The 14,510-nt window shown below is 48.4% G+C and overlaps 1 protein-coding gene and 2 long non-coding RNA genes across 7 annotated transcripts in view; 2 read left to right on the top strand and 1 right to left on the bottom strand.

The window, feature by feature from the left end:
• LOC118385593 (patatin-like phospholipase domain-containing protein 7) overlaps positions 1–14,510 on the top strand; it is a 63,078-nt gene that overhangs the window by 31,978 nt on the left and 16,590 nt on the right. For all 5 annotated transcript variants that reach the window (XR_008139519.1, XM_052521503.1, XM_052521506.1 and 2 more), the window contains exons 25-27: positions 2,529–2,647; positions 10,649–10,805; positions 11,386–11,502. Coding sequence is in view for 4 of the 5 variants with exons in the window: in XM_052521503.1 (XP_052377463.1) it covers positions 2,529–2,647; positions 10,649–10,805; positions 11,386–11,502 (393 nt within the window). In the remaining variant the exon portion in view is untranslated. The remainder of the gene's footprint in view (positions 1–2,528; positions 2,648–10,648; positions 10,806–11,385; positions 11,503–14,510) is intronic.
• On the bottom strand, positions 2,885–8,231 carry LOC127930792 (uncharacterized). The gene is made up of 7 exons (XR_008139521.1): positions 6,924–8,231; positions 6,622–6,792; positions 5,846–6,106; positions 5,275–5,470; positions 4,055–4,074; positions 3,767–3,877; positions 2,885–3,678 (listed from the first exon to the last, which is right to left on the bottom strand). It is a non-coding gene; the product is annotated as an uncharacterized LOC127930792 (long non-coding RNA).
• Positions 11,949–13,532, top strand: LOC127930795 (uncharacterized). The gene is made up of 3 exons (XR_008139524.1): positions 11,949–12,027; positions 12,524–12,560; positions 13,421–13,532. It is a non-coding gene; the product is annotated as an uncharacterized LOC127930795 (long non-coding RNA).

Below are 14,510 nucleotides of genomic sequence, written 5' to 3' on the forward strand. Positions count from 1 at the left end.
CTGGTACACACACACACACACACACACACACACACCTGAACTTCCCAAACTGGTACACACACACGCACCTGATCTTCCCAAACTGGTACACACACCTGAACTTCCCAAACTGGTACACACACACACACACACACACACACACACACACACACACACACACACACCTGATCTTCCCAAACTGGTACACACACACACCTGATCTTCCCAAACTGGTACACACACACGCACCTGATCTTCCCAAACTGGTACACACACACGCACCTGATCTTCCCAAACTGGTACACACACACGCACCTGATCTTCCCAAACTGGTACACACACACGCACCTGATCTTCCCAAACTGGTACACACACGCACCTGATCTTCCCAAACTGGTACACACACGCACCTGATCTTCCCAAACTGGTACACACACACGCACCTGATCTTCCCAAACTGGTACACACACGCACCTGATCTTCCCAAACTGGTACACACACACACACCTGATCTTCCCAAGCTGGTACACACACACACCTGATCTTCCCAAACTGGTACACACACACACCTGATCTTCCAAAACTGGTACACACACACACACACCTGATCTTCCCAAACTGGTACACACACACACACGATAAGGATGTGACAAATATTACATTTCTTTCTTTAATGTTTAAACTGCCGTTTTTAATCGGTTTTCCGTTAATAAGAAAATGAATAGAATTCCACGGGAATTCACAAGGCTGCTGCCAGCTACAGTTTGGGTCTTTTTCAGAAGGTTAAGCATTGCACCTGTACAGTCATTACTGTACCTCAATTCCACCTCGCAAAGTTTCCTTCTCATTTAACCTTCTCATTTAACCTTCTCATTTAACCTTCTCATTTCCCTTCGCTGCCGTCGTTTGCCTTCCCCTGCCATTTTCCCAACTGTTAACGATGATGTCATAGTGGCGAAGTGTCGACTCCTCGACTCCTTGCACGTCGACTCCTCGACTCCTTGCACGTCGACTCCTCGACTCCTTGCACCTCGACTCCTCGACTCCTCAACTCCTTGCACGTCGACTCCTCGACTCCTTGACTCCTCGACTCCTTGCACGTCGACTCCTCGACTCCTTGCACCTCGACTCCTTGCAACGGTCACTCCTCACTCCTGACTCTTCCCAAACTCCTTAAACACGACTCCTCGACTCCTTGCACCTCGACTCCTCAACTCCTCGACTCCTCAACTCTCGGTCCTCAACTCCTGACTCTTCCCAAACTGGTACACGTCACACTCCTCGACTCCCAAACTTGCACCTCGACCTCGACTCCTCAACTGGCACGTCGACTCCTCACTCCTTGCACCTCGACTCCTTGCACCTCGACTCCTTGCACGGACTCCACACGACTCACCTGACTCCTTCACCAAACTGGTACACACGTCGACTCCTCGACTGATCTTCCACGTGGTCCTCACTCCTCCACTCCTCGACTCTTCCTCCTTGCACGTGGTCCTCGACTCCTTGCACCTGACTCTCGACTCCTTGCACGTCGACTCCTCGACTCCTTGCACGTCGACTCCTCAACTCCATTGACTCCTTGCACGTCGACTCCTCGACTCCTTGCACCTCGACTCCTCGACTCCTCGACTCCTTGCACGTCGACTCCTCGACTCCTCGACTCCTTGCACGTCGACTCCTTGACTCCTCGACTCCTCCACTCCTCGACTCCTTGCACCTCGACTCCTCGACTCCTTGCACCTCGACTCCTCGACTCCTCCACTCCTCGACTCCTTGCACCTCGACTCCTCGACTCCTTGCACCTCGACTCCTTGCACGTCGACTCCTCGACTCCTTAACGTCGATTGCACCTCGACTCATTACCTCGACTCCTCGACTCCTTGCACCTCGACTCCTCGACTCCTCGACTCCTCGACTTTACCTCGACTCTCGATTTACTCTCGACTCCTTGCACGTGACTCCTCGACTTTTGCCTTCGCTCATTTTCCTCGACTCGATGATGTCATAGTCCTCGACTCCTTGCACCTCGACTCCTTGCACGTCGACTCCTCGACTCCTCCACTCCTTGACTCCTTGCACGTCGACTCCTCGACTCCTTGACTCCTTGCACGTCGACTCCTCGACTCCTCGACTCCTTGCACGTCGACTCCCATTGAGTGCCAAGATTTGTTTCCTCCAAGAATTGACTCCTAAGATTCAGTGTTTTTGGAGACTGATTTGTTGGCGTATCTGCACATGTGTATTGGCTCGCTCCGTGCTGTTCACGGAGTGGTGGCCAGGGCACCAAAACAACGGCGAAGATGAGCCTCGCGCTTCAAATGCTGTTTTACTTTCTGCATCGACGTAACACAACAAAAAAATAATTATTCTTAACGTTAAGCATCCCGATTTAAAAAAAAAAATTGTTTACATTTTAATTGAAATGTTCACGCCCCTAACTCATACCTAAGGAAGGAATTGCCTCACAACCCCACAGTTACTTCCAGTGTCCCACCATTTGAAGAAATAGTGTTTTAATATCTGCTGTGTATTTCTCTCCTCTCCAGATTGAGATGTATCAGCGTGTTTTCCAGAAGCCGGCTGACCGCCACTCTGACTTCTCCCGGCTGGCCAGGGTCCTGACCGGGAACGCCATCGCCCTCATACTGGGGGGAGGAGGGGCCAGGTACGCCCCAATGACCCCTGATCTGTAACCTCTGTCCTTTAGGTCACTGACGTCACTAGGCCCCATTTATAGTAATTTCTATGGAGCAGTGTAGGGGGTGTTGTCTTTCCTAATGCATGAAACACTCAAAGCAGACTACTTCCACTTTTCTGCCAAATGTAATATCTTGCTCATTTTCATTTTCTCTTTTCTCTTGTTTTTCTCTCTCCTGTCTTTCTCTCTCCTGTCTTCCTCTCTTCTTCTCCTTCCATTTGTCCTGTTTTTGTGTTGTGTTCAGGAGATGTTTCAAGGTTGGTTCCTCTTGTCTCTCTCTCTCGCTCTTAACTCATGCCTGTTAAATGCTTTGTACTAATATTTGTCTTGTTCCCCTTGGGGAATTCGGGACTCGCGTGAAGGATGCGTTAAATTGAAGGTCATTTCCTTTCTCATGCCCCTTTCTCTCTACTCTTTATTCTGACCTTGAACTTTAGTATGAGAATAGCTATTCACCCGCTATTCGTTTGGGGTGGACGTCGTATAAATGAAGGTGTGTCGTAGGTCTACAGATACGCCATATTCTGACCTTCACTTAATCCCCTAATAATTCCACCCTCTTTTCACACGAGGAAACCATGAATAAGGTTTCAGCGAACCTACCGGTTCCAAGTGGAAAAAGCATCTGCTTTATTTTTCACTATTTTTTTTTAGAATCTCAATGCAACTGTAATTTAGACATTTTATAAGAGCTAGGTAAATTAGTCCTCTGTTTGGAGATTGTAAATACACGCGGCAATAGTTTTAGATCATTTCCCCTTATGATCCCTGAAGGCGGAACCATACCAGCAAACTGACAGTCATATCGACGTGACATGTATTGTGGTCCCTTTTTGTATTGTATGCCCTTATAATTTGCCGAGATAACATCTGTTTTATTTGACCGTTTCTAGCATGTGAAATATTAGCCACGATATCGGGAGCCACCTCTATCTGTTCCTCACCTCTATCTGTTCCTCACCTCTATCTGTTCCTCACCTCTATCTGTTCCTCCTCACCTCTATCTGTTCCTCCTCACCTCTATCCGTTCCTCACCACTATCTGTTCCTCACCTCTATCTGTTCCTCACCTCTATCCGTTCCTCACCTCTATCCGTTCCTCCTCACCTCTATCTGTTCCTCACCTCTATCTGTTCCTCCTCACCTCTATCTGTTCCTCCTCACCTCTATCTGTTCCTCACCTCTATCTGTTCCTCACCTCTACCTGTTCCTCACCTCTATCTGTTCCTCCTCACCTCTATCTGTTCCTCCTCACCTCTATCTGTTCCTCCTCACCTCTATCTGTTCCTCCTCACCTCTATCTGTTCCTCCTCACCTCTATCTGTTCCTCCTCACCTCTATCTGTTCCTCCTCACCTCTATCTGTTCCTCCTCACCTCTATCCACTGTTCCTCACCTCTATCCGTTCCTCCTCACCTCTATCTGTTCCTCACCTCTATCTGTTCCTCACCTCTATCTGTTCCTCACCTCTATCTGTTCCTCACCTCTATCTGTTCCTCACCTCTATCCGTTCCTCCTCACCTCTATCTGTTCCTCCTCACCTCTATCTGTTCCTCCTCACCTCTATCCGTTCCTCCTCACCTCTATCTGTTCCTCCTCACCTCTATCTGTTCCTCCTCACCTCTATCTGTTCCTCCTCACCTCTATCTGTTCCTCACCTCTATCTGTTCCTCCTCACCTCTATCTGTTCCTCACCTCTATCCGTTCCTCCTCACCTCTATCCGTTCCTCCTCACCTCTATCCGTTCCTCCTCACCTCTATCTGTTCCTCCTCACCTCTATCCGTTCCTCCTCACCTCTATCTGTTCCTCCTCACCTCTATCTGTTCCTCCTCACCTCTATCTGTTCCTCCTCACCTCTATCTGTTCCTCCTCACCTCTATCTGTTCCTCCTCACCTCTATCTGTTCCTCCTCACCTCTATCTGTTCCTCCTCACCTCTATCTGTTCCTCCTCACCTCTATCTGTTCCTCCTCACCTCTATCTGTTCCTCCTCACCTCTATCTGTTCCTCCTCACCTCTATCTGTTCCTCACCTCTATCTGTTCCTCACCTCTATCTGTTCCTCACCTCTATCTGTTCCTCACCTCTATCTGTTCCTCACCTCTATCTGTTCCTCACCTCTATCCGTTCCTCCTCACCTCTATCCGTTCCTCCTCACCTCTATCCGTTCCTCCTCACCTCTATCCGTTCCTCACCTCTATCTGTTCCTCCTCACCTCTATCTGTTCCTCCTCACCTCTATCTGTTCCTCCTCACCTCTATCTGTTCCTCCTCACCTCTATCTGTTCCTCCTCACCTCTATCTGTTCCTCCTCACCTCTATCTGTTCCTCCTCACCTCTATCTGTTCCTCCTCACCTCTATCTGTTCCTCCTCACCTCTATCTGTTCCTCCTCACCTCTATCTGTTCCTCCTCACCTCTATCTGTTCCTCCTCACCTCTATCTGTTCCTCCTCACCTCTATCTGTTCCTCCTCACCTCTATCTGTTCCTCACCTCTATCTGTTCCTCACCTCTATCTGTTCCTCACCTCTATCTGTTCCTCACCTCTATCTGTTCCTCCTCACCTCTATCTGTTCCTCACCTCTATCTGTTCCTCACCTCTATCTGTTCCTCACCTCTATCTGTTCCTCACCTCTATCCACTGTTCCTCACCTCTATCCGTTCCTCCTCACCTCTATCTGTTCCTCCTCACCTCTATCTGGTCCTCACCTCTATCTGTTCCTCACCTCTATCTGTTCCTCACCTCTATCTGTTCCTCACCTCTATCTGTTCCTCACCTCTATCTGTTCCTCACCTCTATCTGTTCCTCACCTCTATCTGTTCCTCCTCACCTCTATCTGTTCCTCACCTCTATCTGTTCCTCACCTCTATCTGTTCCTCACCTCTATCTGTTCCTCACCTCTATCTGTTCCTCACCTCTATCTGTTCCTCACCTCTATCTGTTCCTCACCTCTATCTGTTCCTCCTCACCTCTATCTGTTCCTCACCTCTATCTGTTCCTCACCTCTATCTGTTCCTCCTCACCTCTATCTGTTCCTCCTCACCTCTATCTGTTCCTCCTCACCTCTATCTGTTCCTCACCTCTATCTGTTCCTCACCTCTATCTGTTCCTCACCTCTATCTGTTCCTCACCTCTATCTGTTCCTCACCTCTATCTGTTCCTCCTCACCTCTATCTGTTCCTCACCTCTATCTGGTCCTCACCTCTATCTGTTCCTCACCTCTATCTGTTCCTCACCTCTATCTGGTCCTCACCTCTATCTGTTCCTCACCTCTATCTGTTCCTCACCTCTATCTGTTCCTCACCTCTATCTGTTCCTCACCTCTATCTGTTCCTCACCTCTATCTGTTCCTCACCTCTATCTGTTCCTCACCTCTATCTGTTCCTCACCTCTATCTGTTCCTCCTCACCTCTATCTGTTCCTCCTCACCTCTATCTGTTCCTCACCTCTATCTGTTCCTCACCTCTATCTGTTCCTCACCTCTATCTGTTCCTCACCTCTATCTGTTCCTCCTCACCTCTATCTGTTCCTCACCTCTATCTGTTCCTCCTCACCTCTATCTGTTCCTCCTCACCTCTATCTGTTCCTCCTCACCTCTATCCGTTCCTCCTCACCTCTATCCGTTCCTCCTCACCTCTATCCGTTCCTCCTCACCTCTATCTGTTCCTCACCTCTATCTGTTCCTCCTCACCTCTATCTGTTCCTCCTCACCTCTATCTGTTCCTCCTCACCTCTATCTGTTCCTCCTCACCTCTATCTGTTCCTCCTCACCTCTATCTGTTCCTCCTCACCTCTATCTGTTCCTCACCTCTATCTGTTCCTCACCTCTATCTGTTCCTCACCTCTATCTGTTCCTCACCTCTATCTGTTCCTCACCTCTATCTGTTCCTCACCTCTATCTGTTCCTCACCTCTATCTGTTCCTCACCTCTATCTGTTCCTCACCTCTATCTGTTCCTCACCTCTATCTGTTCCTCCTCACCTCTATCTGTTCCTCACCTCTATCTGTTCCTCACCTCTATCTGTTCCTCCTCACCTCTATCTGTTCCTCCTCACCTCTATCTGTTCCTCCTCACCTCTATCTGTTCCTCCTCACCTCTATCTGTTCCTCCTCACCTCTATCTGTTCCTCACCTCTATCCGTTCCTCCTCACCTCTATCTGTTCCTCCTCACCTCTATCTGTTCCTCCTCACCTCTATCTGTTCCTCCTCACCTCTATCTGTTCCTCACCTCTATCTGTTCCTCACCTCTATCTGTTCCTCCTCACCTCTATCTGTTCCTCACCTCTATCTGTTCCTCACCTCTATCTGTTCCTCCTCACCTCTATCTGTTCCTCCTCACCTCTATCTGTTCCTCACCTCTATCTGTTCCTCACCTCTATCTGTTCCTCACCTCTATCTGGGAGCCACCGTTCCATGATGCATTTTGAACTGTCACTTTAGGGGTTCCTTCAATTTGTACCTTACGTCTTGCGTCATTCCATTCCAACGTGCCTTTCTTTCCTCTGTCACATCAGTGTAGTTGTTCCTGAGGGTCTCTAGCATTAGTGGATCACATTAGGCTAATGTTGTGCGATCATTTGGGACATGTAGCCTGTTTTGAATGGTTATGGCACTCAGACCCCACGTCAGCAGTTTAAACCTGGAGCCTGGCGCACAGTTCATGATGACCGGCCCGTTGTCATACAGTTCCATGATTAGGGTATATTTATAGGACTATTGTTCAACTCATGTTGTACACTTTCTTTTTCTTCTACCTTGCAATATTTCATGATCTAGAATATGGCAACTTTCAGGTTGAAGCAAACCACTGTATTTTTTTATTCCTCAATATATATTGTGCGTAAAGGCTCTTAACTCAATACGTTCCTAACCTTTTAAATGTGCCTAAATCATCTCCAAGATCAGAGTGTCTTTAATCTACCAGTTGGTGCTGAAACGGAGACCAATACACATACATTAAGATGGCCTTCTTTGATTGATCCCTATTTACATTTTTACATTTAAGTCATTTAGCAGACGCTCTTATCCAGAGCGACTTACAAATTGGTGCATTCACCTTATGACATCCAGTGGAACAGCCACTTTACAATAGTGCATCTAAATCTTTTAGGGGGGGGGGGGTGAGAAGGATTACTTATCCTATCCTAGGTATTCCTTAAAGAGGTGGGGTTTCAGGTGTCTCCGGAAGGTGGTGATTGACTCCGCTGTCCTGGCGTCGTGAGGGAGTTTGTTCCACCATTGAGGGGCCAGAGCAGCGAACAGTTTTGACTGGGCTGAGCGGGAACTGTACTTCCTCAGTGGTAGGGAGGCGAGCAGGCCAGAGGTGGATGAACGCAGTGCCCTTGTTTGGGTGTAGGGCCTGATCAGAGCCTGGAGGTACTGAGGTGCCGTTCCCCTCACAGCTCCGTAGGCAAGCACCTATAATCTGAACCCGTCTTCTAGTGAGTCTGTCAACAAACACATATTAAAGGTACGGCACACTGTATTTAAAGGGACGGCACACTGTATTTAAAGGGACGGCACACTGTATTTAAAGGGACGGCACACTGTATTTAAAGGGACGGCACACTGTATTTAAAGGGACGGCACACTGTATTTAAAGGGACGGCACACTGTATTTAGAGGGACGGCACACTGTATTTAAAGGGACGGCACACTCTATTTAGAGGGACGGCACACTGTATTTAAAGGGACGGCACACTGTATTTAAAGGGACGGCACACTGTATTTAAAGGGACGGCTTACCATAAAGCCCTATGGAATGTAAACTCCACGAGCAAATGTTTTGTCCAGCGAGTGGGAGGATTTTCAGTGGTTGAATTAAACGTATTCAGTGGTTGAATTAAGCGTATTCAGTGGTTGAATTAAACATATTCAGTGGTTGAATTAAGCGTATTCAGTGGTTGAATTAAACATATTCAGTGGTTGAATTAAGCGTATTCAGTGGTTGAATTAAGCGTATTCAGTGGTTGAATTAAGCATATTCAGTGGTTGAATTAAACGTATTCAGTGGTTGAATTAAACGTATTCAGTGGTTGAATTAAACGTATTCAGTGGTTGAATTAAGCGTATTCAGTGGTTGAATTAAGCGTATTCAGTGGTTGAATTAAGCATATTCAGTGGTTGAATTAAACGTATTCAGTGGTTGAATTAAACGTATTCAGTGGTTGAATTAAACGTATTCAGTGGTTGAATTAAACGTATTCAGTGGTTGAATTAAACGTATTCAGTGGTTGAATTAAACGTATTCAGTGGTTGAATTAAAGGGAACCACGCCTGCAAAGCCTTTTACATACCTGCATAAGGTAAGCCTGACTACCAACTACTGGGAAGTGTGTAGGATAAGGTGTACATTTTAGGCCCCTTGTGAATTGTTGTGGTACTGGTGTTGACATACTGTATGTGGTAGTGTTAAACAAGTTGGCTACTTGGCAGTTACAATCCCTAACAGTACACGGAGATGTATGTATGTATGTATGTACAGTCCCTAACAGTCCACAGAGATGTATGTACAGTCCCTAACAGTCCACAGAGATGTATGTATGTATGTATGTACAGTCCCTAACAGTCCACAGAGATGTATGTACAGTCCCTAACAGTCCACAGAGATGTATGTATGTATGTACAGTCCCTAACAGTACACAGAGATGTATGTATGTATGTATGTACAGTCCCTAACAGTACACGGAGATGTATGTATGCATGTATGTACAGTCCCTAACAGTACACGGAGATGTATGTATGTATGTATGTACAGTCCCTAACAGTACACAGAGATGTATGTATGTATGTATGTACAGTCCCTAACAGTACACAGAGATGTATGTATGTATGTATGTACAGTCCCTAACAGTACACGGAGATGTATGTATGTATGTATGTACAGTCCCTAACAGTACACGGAGATGTATGTATGTATGTATGTACAGTCCCTAACAGTCCACAGAGATGTATGTACAGTCCCTAACAGTCCACAGAGATGTATGTATGTATGTACAGTCCCTAACAGTACATGCTACTGTATGTATGTATGTATGTATGTATGTATGTATGTATGTATGTATGTATGTACAATCCCTAACAGTACACGGAGATGTATGTATGTATGTATGTATGTATGTATGTATGTATGTATGTATGTATGTATGTATGTATGTATGTATGTATGTATGTATGTATGTATGTATGTATGTATGTATGTATGTATGTATGTATGTATGTATGTATGTATGTATGTATGTATGTATGTATGTATGTATGTATGTATGTATGTACAGTCCCTAACAGTACATGCTACTGTATGTATGTATGTATGTATGTATGTATGTATGTATGTATGTATGTATGTATGTATGTATGTATGTATGTATGTATGTATGTACAGTCCCTAACAGTACATGCTACTGTATGTATGTATGTATGTATGTATGTATGTATGTATGTATGTATGTATGTATGTATGTATGTATGTATGTACAGTCCCTAACAGTACATGCTACTGTATGTATGTATGTATGTATGTATGTATGCATGTATGCATGTATGTACAGTCCCTAACAGTACATGCTACTGTATGTATGTATGTATGTATGTATGTATGCATGTATGTACAGTCCCTAACAGTACATGCTACTGTATGTATGTATGTATGTATGTATGTATGCATGCATGCATGCATGTATGTATGCATGTATGTACAGTCCCTAACGGTACACGGAGATGTATGTATGTTGTGTGAAACCATTTCCAACAACCTGCAATGCAATCTGTTAGTGCACCTACCAAATACAGGGAACAGACGGGCAGCAGAACCACAAACATGACTATGGAAACCAAGACGTTATCTCAATCTACATTCTGATACGTTTTAATGAGGGAGCTTGTGTGTGTGTGTGTGTGGAGTCGTGAGCATATTTCCAATGTCTCTCGTTCCTCTTCCTCTCATCCTCTCTCTCCCGTTCCTCTCTCAGGGGCTGTTCTCAGGTGGGTATCATGCATGCTCTGAGTGAGGCAGGGATCCCTGTGGACCTGGTGGGAGGTGTTTCCATCGGCTCCCTGATGGGGGCGCTGTACGCAGAGGACCGCAGTCACTGCCGCATGAGGATGAGGGCACGAGAGTGGGCTATGGTGAGAGGAATTCACCACGGCTAGTCTCTTTCGCAGCGCATCTTTCCCGATTCCTCGTCGTCCTCTGTCGTTTCACGTTGACGTTTTAGTCATCTAGTAGTCGCTCTGATCCAAAGCGACTTTTTTCGGGTTGTGCCTTGCTAAAAGGCACATCAACTGATTAAAAAAAAAAAAAAAAATTGTCTCCGGGATTCGAACCAGAAACCTTTTTGGTTTACTGGCCCAAACGCTCTTAACCGCTAGGCTACCTGCCGCCCCACCTGTCCTGGGCAGTCAGTCTGTTTAGTCTCTCCTTCTCAAACTGCATTAGGAGAAACAAGTCCAAGGGGAAGGACGTCTTTTTGTCCAAAATGCCTTGAGAAGGAGGCAAGGAGAGAGGATGCGAGGAATCAAGAAAAGACCAAATCGAGGAATATTAACTTGATCTTCACTCAACCTTCAAGTGTTTCAATGTTGTCCAGGCCGGTCAACCTTGAAGAAACATGATTTTGACCTCAATGGGACGACTCGGTCAAATAAAGGTGACAGTAAACGTGTTCTCATGGATTTGTTGGGGGTTCTTCTTGGTGGTGTGTTGCAGGGAATGACGTTGGTGTTTAAGAAGGTGTTGGACCTGACCTACCCCATCACTTCTATGTTCTCTGGAGCTGCCTTCAACTCCAGCATTTACACAGTGTTCAAGGACAAGCAGATAGAGGTGAGGAGGAGCGGATAGAGGGGAGGAGGAGCGGATAGAGGGGAGGAGGAGCGGATAGAGGGGAGGAGGAGCGGATAGAGGTGAGGAGGAGCGGATAGAGGTGAGGAGGAGCGGATGGAGGTGAGGAGGAGCGGATAGAGGTGAGGAGGAGCGGATAGAGGTGAGGAGGAGCGGATAGAGGTGAGGAGGAGCGGATAGAGGTGAGGAGGAGCGGATAGAGGTGAGGAGGAGCGGATAGAGGTGAGGAGGAGCGGATAGAGGTGAGGAGGAGCGGATAGAGGTGAGGAACAGATAGAGGTGAGGAGGAGCGGATAGAGGTGAGGAACAGATAGAGGTGAGGAGGAGCGGATAGAGGTGAGGAGGAGCGGATAGAGGTGAGGAGGAGCGGATAGAGGTGAGGAACAGATAGAGGTGAGGAGCGGATAGAGGTGAGGAGGAGCGGATAGAGGTGAGGAGGAGCGGATAGAGGTGAGGAGGAGCGGATAGAGGTGAGGAGGAGCGGATAGAGGTGAGGAACAGATAGAGGTGAGGAACGGATAGAGGTGAGGAGCGGATAGAGGTGAGGAGGAGCGGATAGAGGTGAGGAGGAGCGGATAGAGGTGAGGAGGAGCGGATAGAGGTGAGGAGGAGCGGATAGAGGTGAGGAGGAGCGGATAGAGGTGAGGAGGAGCGGATAGAGGTGAGGAGGAGCGGATAGAGGTGAGGAGGAGCGGATAGAGGTGAGGAGGAGCGGATAGAGGTGAGGAGGAGCGGATAGAGGTGAGGAGGAGCGGATAGAGGTGAGGAACAGATGATAGAGGTGAGGAGGAGCGGATAGAGGTGAGGAACAGATAGAGGTGAGGAACAGATAGAGGTGAGGAACAGATAGAGGTGAGGAGGAGCGGATAGAGGTGAGGAGGAGTGGATAGAGGTGAGGAACAGATAGAGGTGAGGAACAGATAGAGGTGAGGAGGAGTGGATAGAGGTGAGGAACAGATAGAGGTGAGGAGGAGTGGATAGAGGTGAGGAACAGATGATAGAGGTGAGGAGGAGTGGATAGAGGTGAGGAACAGATAGAGGTGAGGAGGAGCGGATAGAGGTGAGGAGGAGCGGATAGAGGTGAGGAGGAGCGGATAGAGGTGAGGAGGAGCGGATAGAGGTGAGGAGGAGCGGATAGAGGTGAGGAGGAGCGGATAGAGGTGAGGAGGAGCGGATAGAGGTGAGGAGGAGCGGATAGAGGTGAGGAGGAGCGGATAGAGGTGAGGAGGAGCGGATAGAGAGGTGAGGAACAGATAGAGGTGAGGAGGACAGATAGAGGTGAGGAGGAGCGGATAGAGGTGAGGAGGAGCGGATAGAGGTGAGGAACAGATAGAGGTGAGGAAGCGGATAGAGGTGAGGAAGCAGATAGAGGTGAGGAGGAGCGGATAGAGGTGAGGAGGAGCGATAGAGGTGAGGAGGAGCGGATAGAGGTGAGGAACAGATAGAGGTGAGGAGGAGCGGATAGAGGTGAGGAGGTGAGGGATAGAGGTGAGGAAGGAGCAGATAGAGGTGAGGAGGAGCGGATAGGAGGAGGAGCGGATAGAGGTGAGGAGGAGCGGATAGAGGTGAGGAGATAGAGGTGAGGAGGATAGAGGTGAGGAGGAGCGATAGAGGTGAGGAGGAGCGGATAGAGGTGAGGAGGAGCAGATAGAGGTGAGGAACAGATGATAGAGGTGAGGAGGATAGAGGTGAGGATAGAGGTGAGGAACAGATAGAGGTGAGGAGGAGCGGATAGAGGTGAGGAGGAGCGGATAGAGGTGAGGAACAGATAGAGGTGAGGAGGAGCGGATAGAGGTGAGGAGGAGGAGGAGCGGATAGAGGTGAGGAGGAGCGGATAGAGGTGAGGAGGAGCGGATAGAGGTGAGGAGGAGCGGATAGAGGTGAGGAGGAGCGGATAGAGGTGAGGAGGAGCGGATAGAGGTGAGGAGGAGCGGATAGAGGTGAGGAGGAGCGGATAGAGGTGAGGAACAGATAGAGGTGAGGAGGAGCGGATAGAGGTGAGGAGGAGCGGATAGAGGTGAGGAGGAGCGGATAGAGGTGAGGAGGAGCGGATAGAGGTGAGGAGGAGCGGATAGAGGTGAGGAGGAGCGGATAGAGGTGAGGGAGGAGCGGATAGAGGTGAGGAGGAGCGGATAGAGGTGAGGAGGAGCGGATAGAGGTGAGGAGGAGCGGATAGAGGTGAGGAGGAGCGGATAGAGGTGAGGAGGAGCGGATAGAGGTGAGGAGGAGCGGATAGAGGTGAGGAGGAGCGGATAGAGGTGAGGAGGAGCGGATAGAGGTGAGGAGGAGCGGATAGAGGTGAGGAGGAGCGGATAGAGGTGAGGAGGAGCGGATAGAGGTGAGGAACAGATGATAGAGGTGAGGAACAGATAGAGGTGAGGAGGAGCAGATAGAGGTGAGGAGGAGCAGATAGAGGTGAGGAGGAGCAGATAGAGGTGAGGAGGAGCAGATAGAGGTGAGGAACAGATAGAGGTGAGGAGGAGCGGATAGAGGTGAGGAGGAGCAGATAGAGGTGAGGAGGAGCAGATAGAGGTGAGGAGGAGCAGATAGAGGTGAGGAGGAGCAGATAGAGGTGAGGAGGAGCAGATAGAGGTGAGGAACAGATAGAGGTGAGGAGGAGCGGATAGAGGTGAGGAGGAGTGGATAGAGGTGAGGAGGAGCAGATAGAGGTGAGGAGGAGCAGATAGAGGTGAGGAACAGATGATAGAGGTGAGGAGGAGTGGATAGAGGTGAGGAGGAGTGATAGAGGTGAGGAGGAACAGATAGAGGTGAGGAACAGATAGAGGTGAGGAGGAGCGGATAGAGGTGAGGAGGAGCGGATAGAGGTGAGGAGGAGCGGATAGAGGTGAGGAACAGATAGAGGTGAGGAGGAGCAGATAGAGGTGAGGAACAGATAGAGGTGAGGAACAGATAGAGGTGAGGAGGAGCGGATAGAGGTGAGGAGGAGCGGATAGAGGTGAGGAGGAGCGGATAGAGGTGAGGAGGAGCGG

The sequence above is a fragment of the Oncorhynchus keta genome, chromosome 6 (assembly GCF_023373465.1).
Source record: "Oncorhynchus keta strain PuntledgeMale-10-30-2019 chromosome 6, Oket_V2, whole genome shotgun sequence".
Taxonomy (NCBI): Eukaryota; Metazoa; Chordata; class Actinopteri; order Salmoniformes; family Salmonidae; genus Oncorhynchus; species Oncorhynchus keta.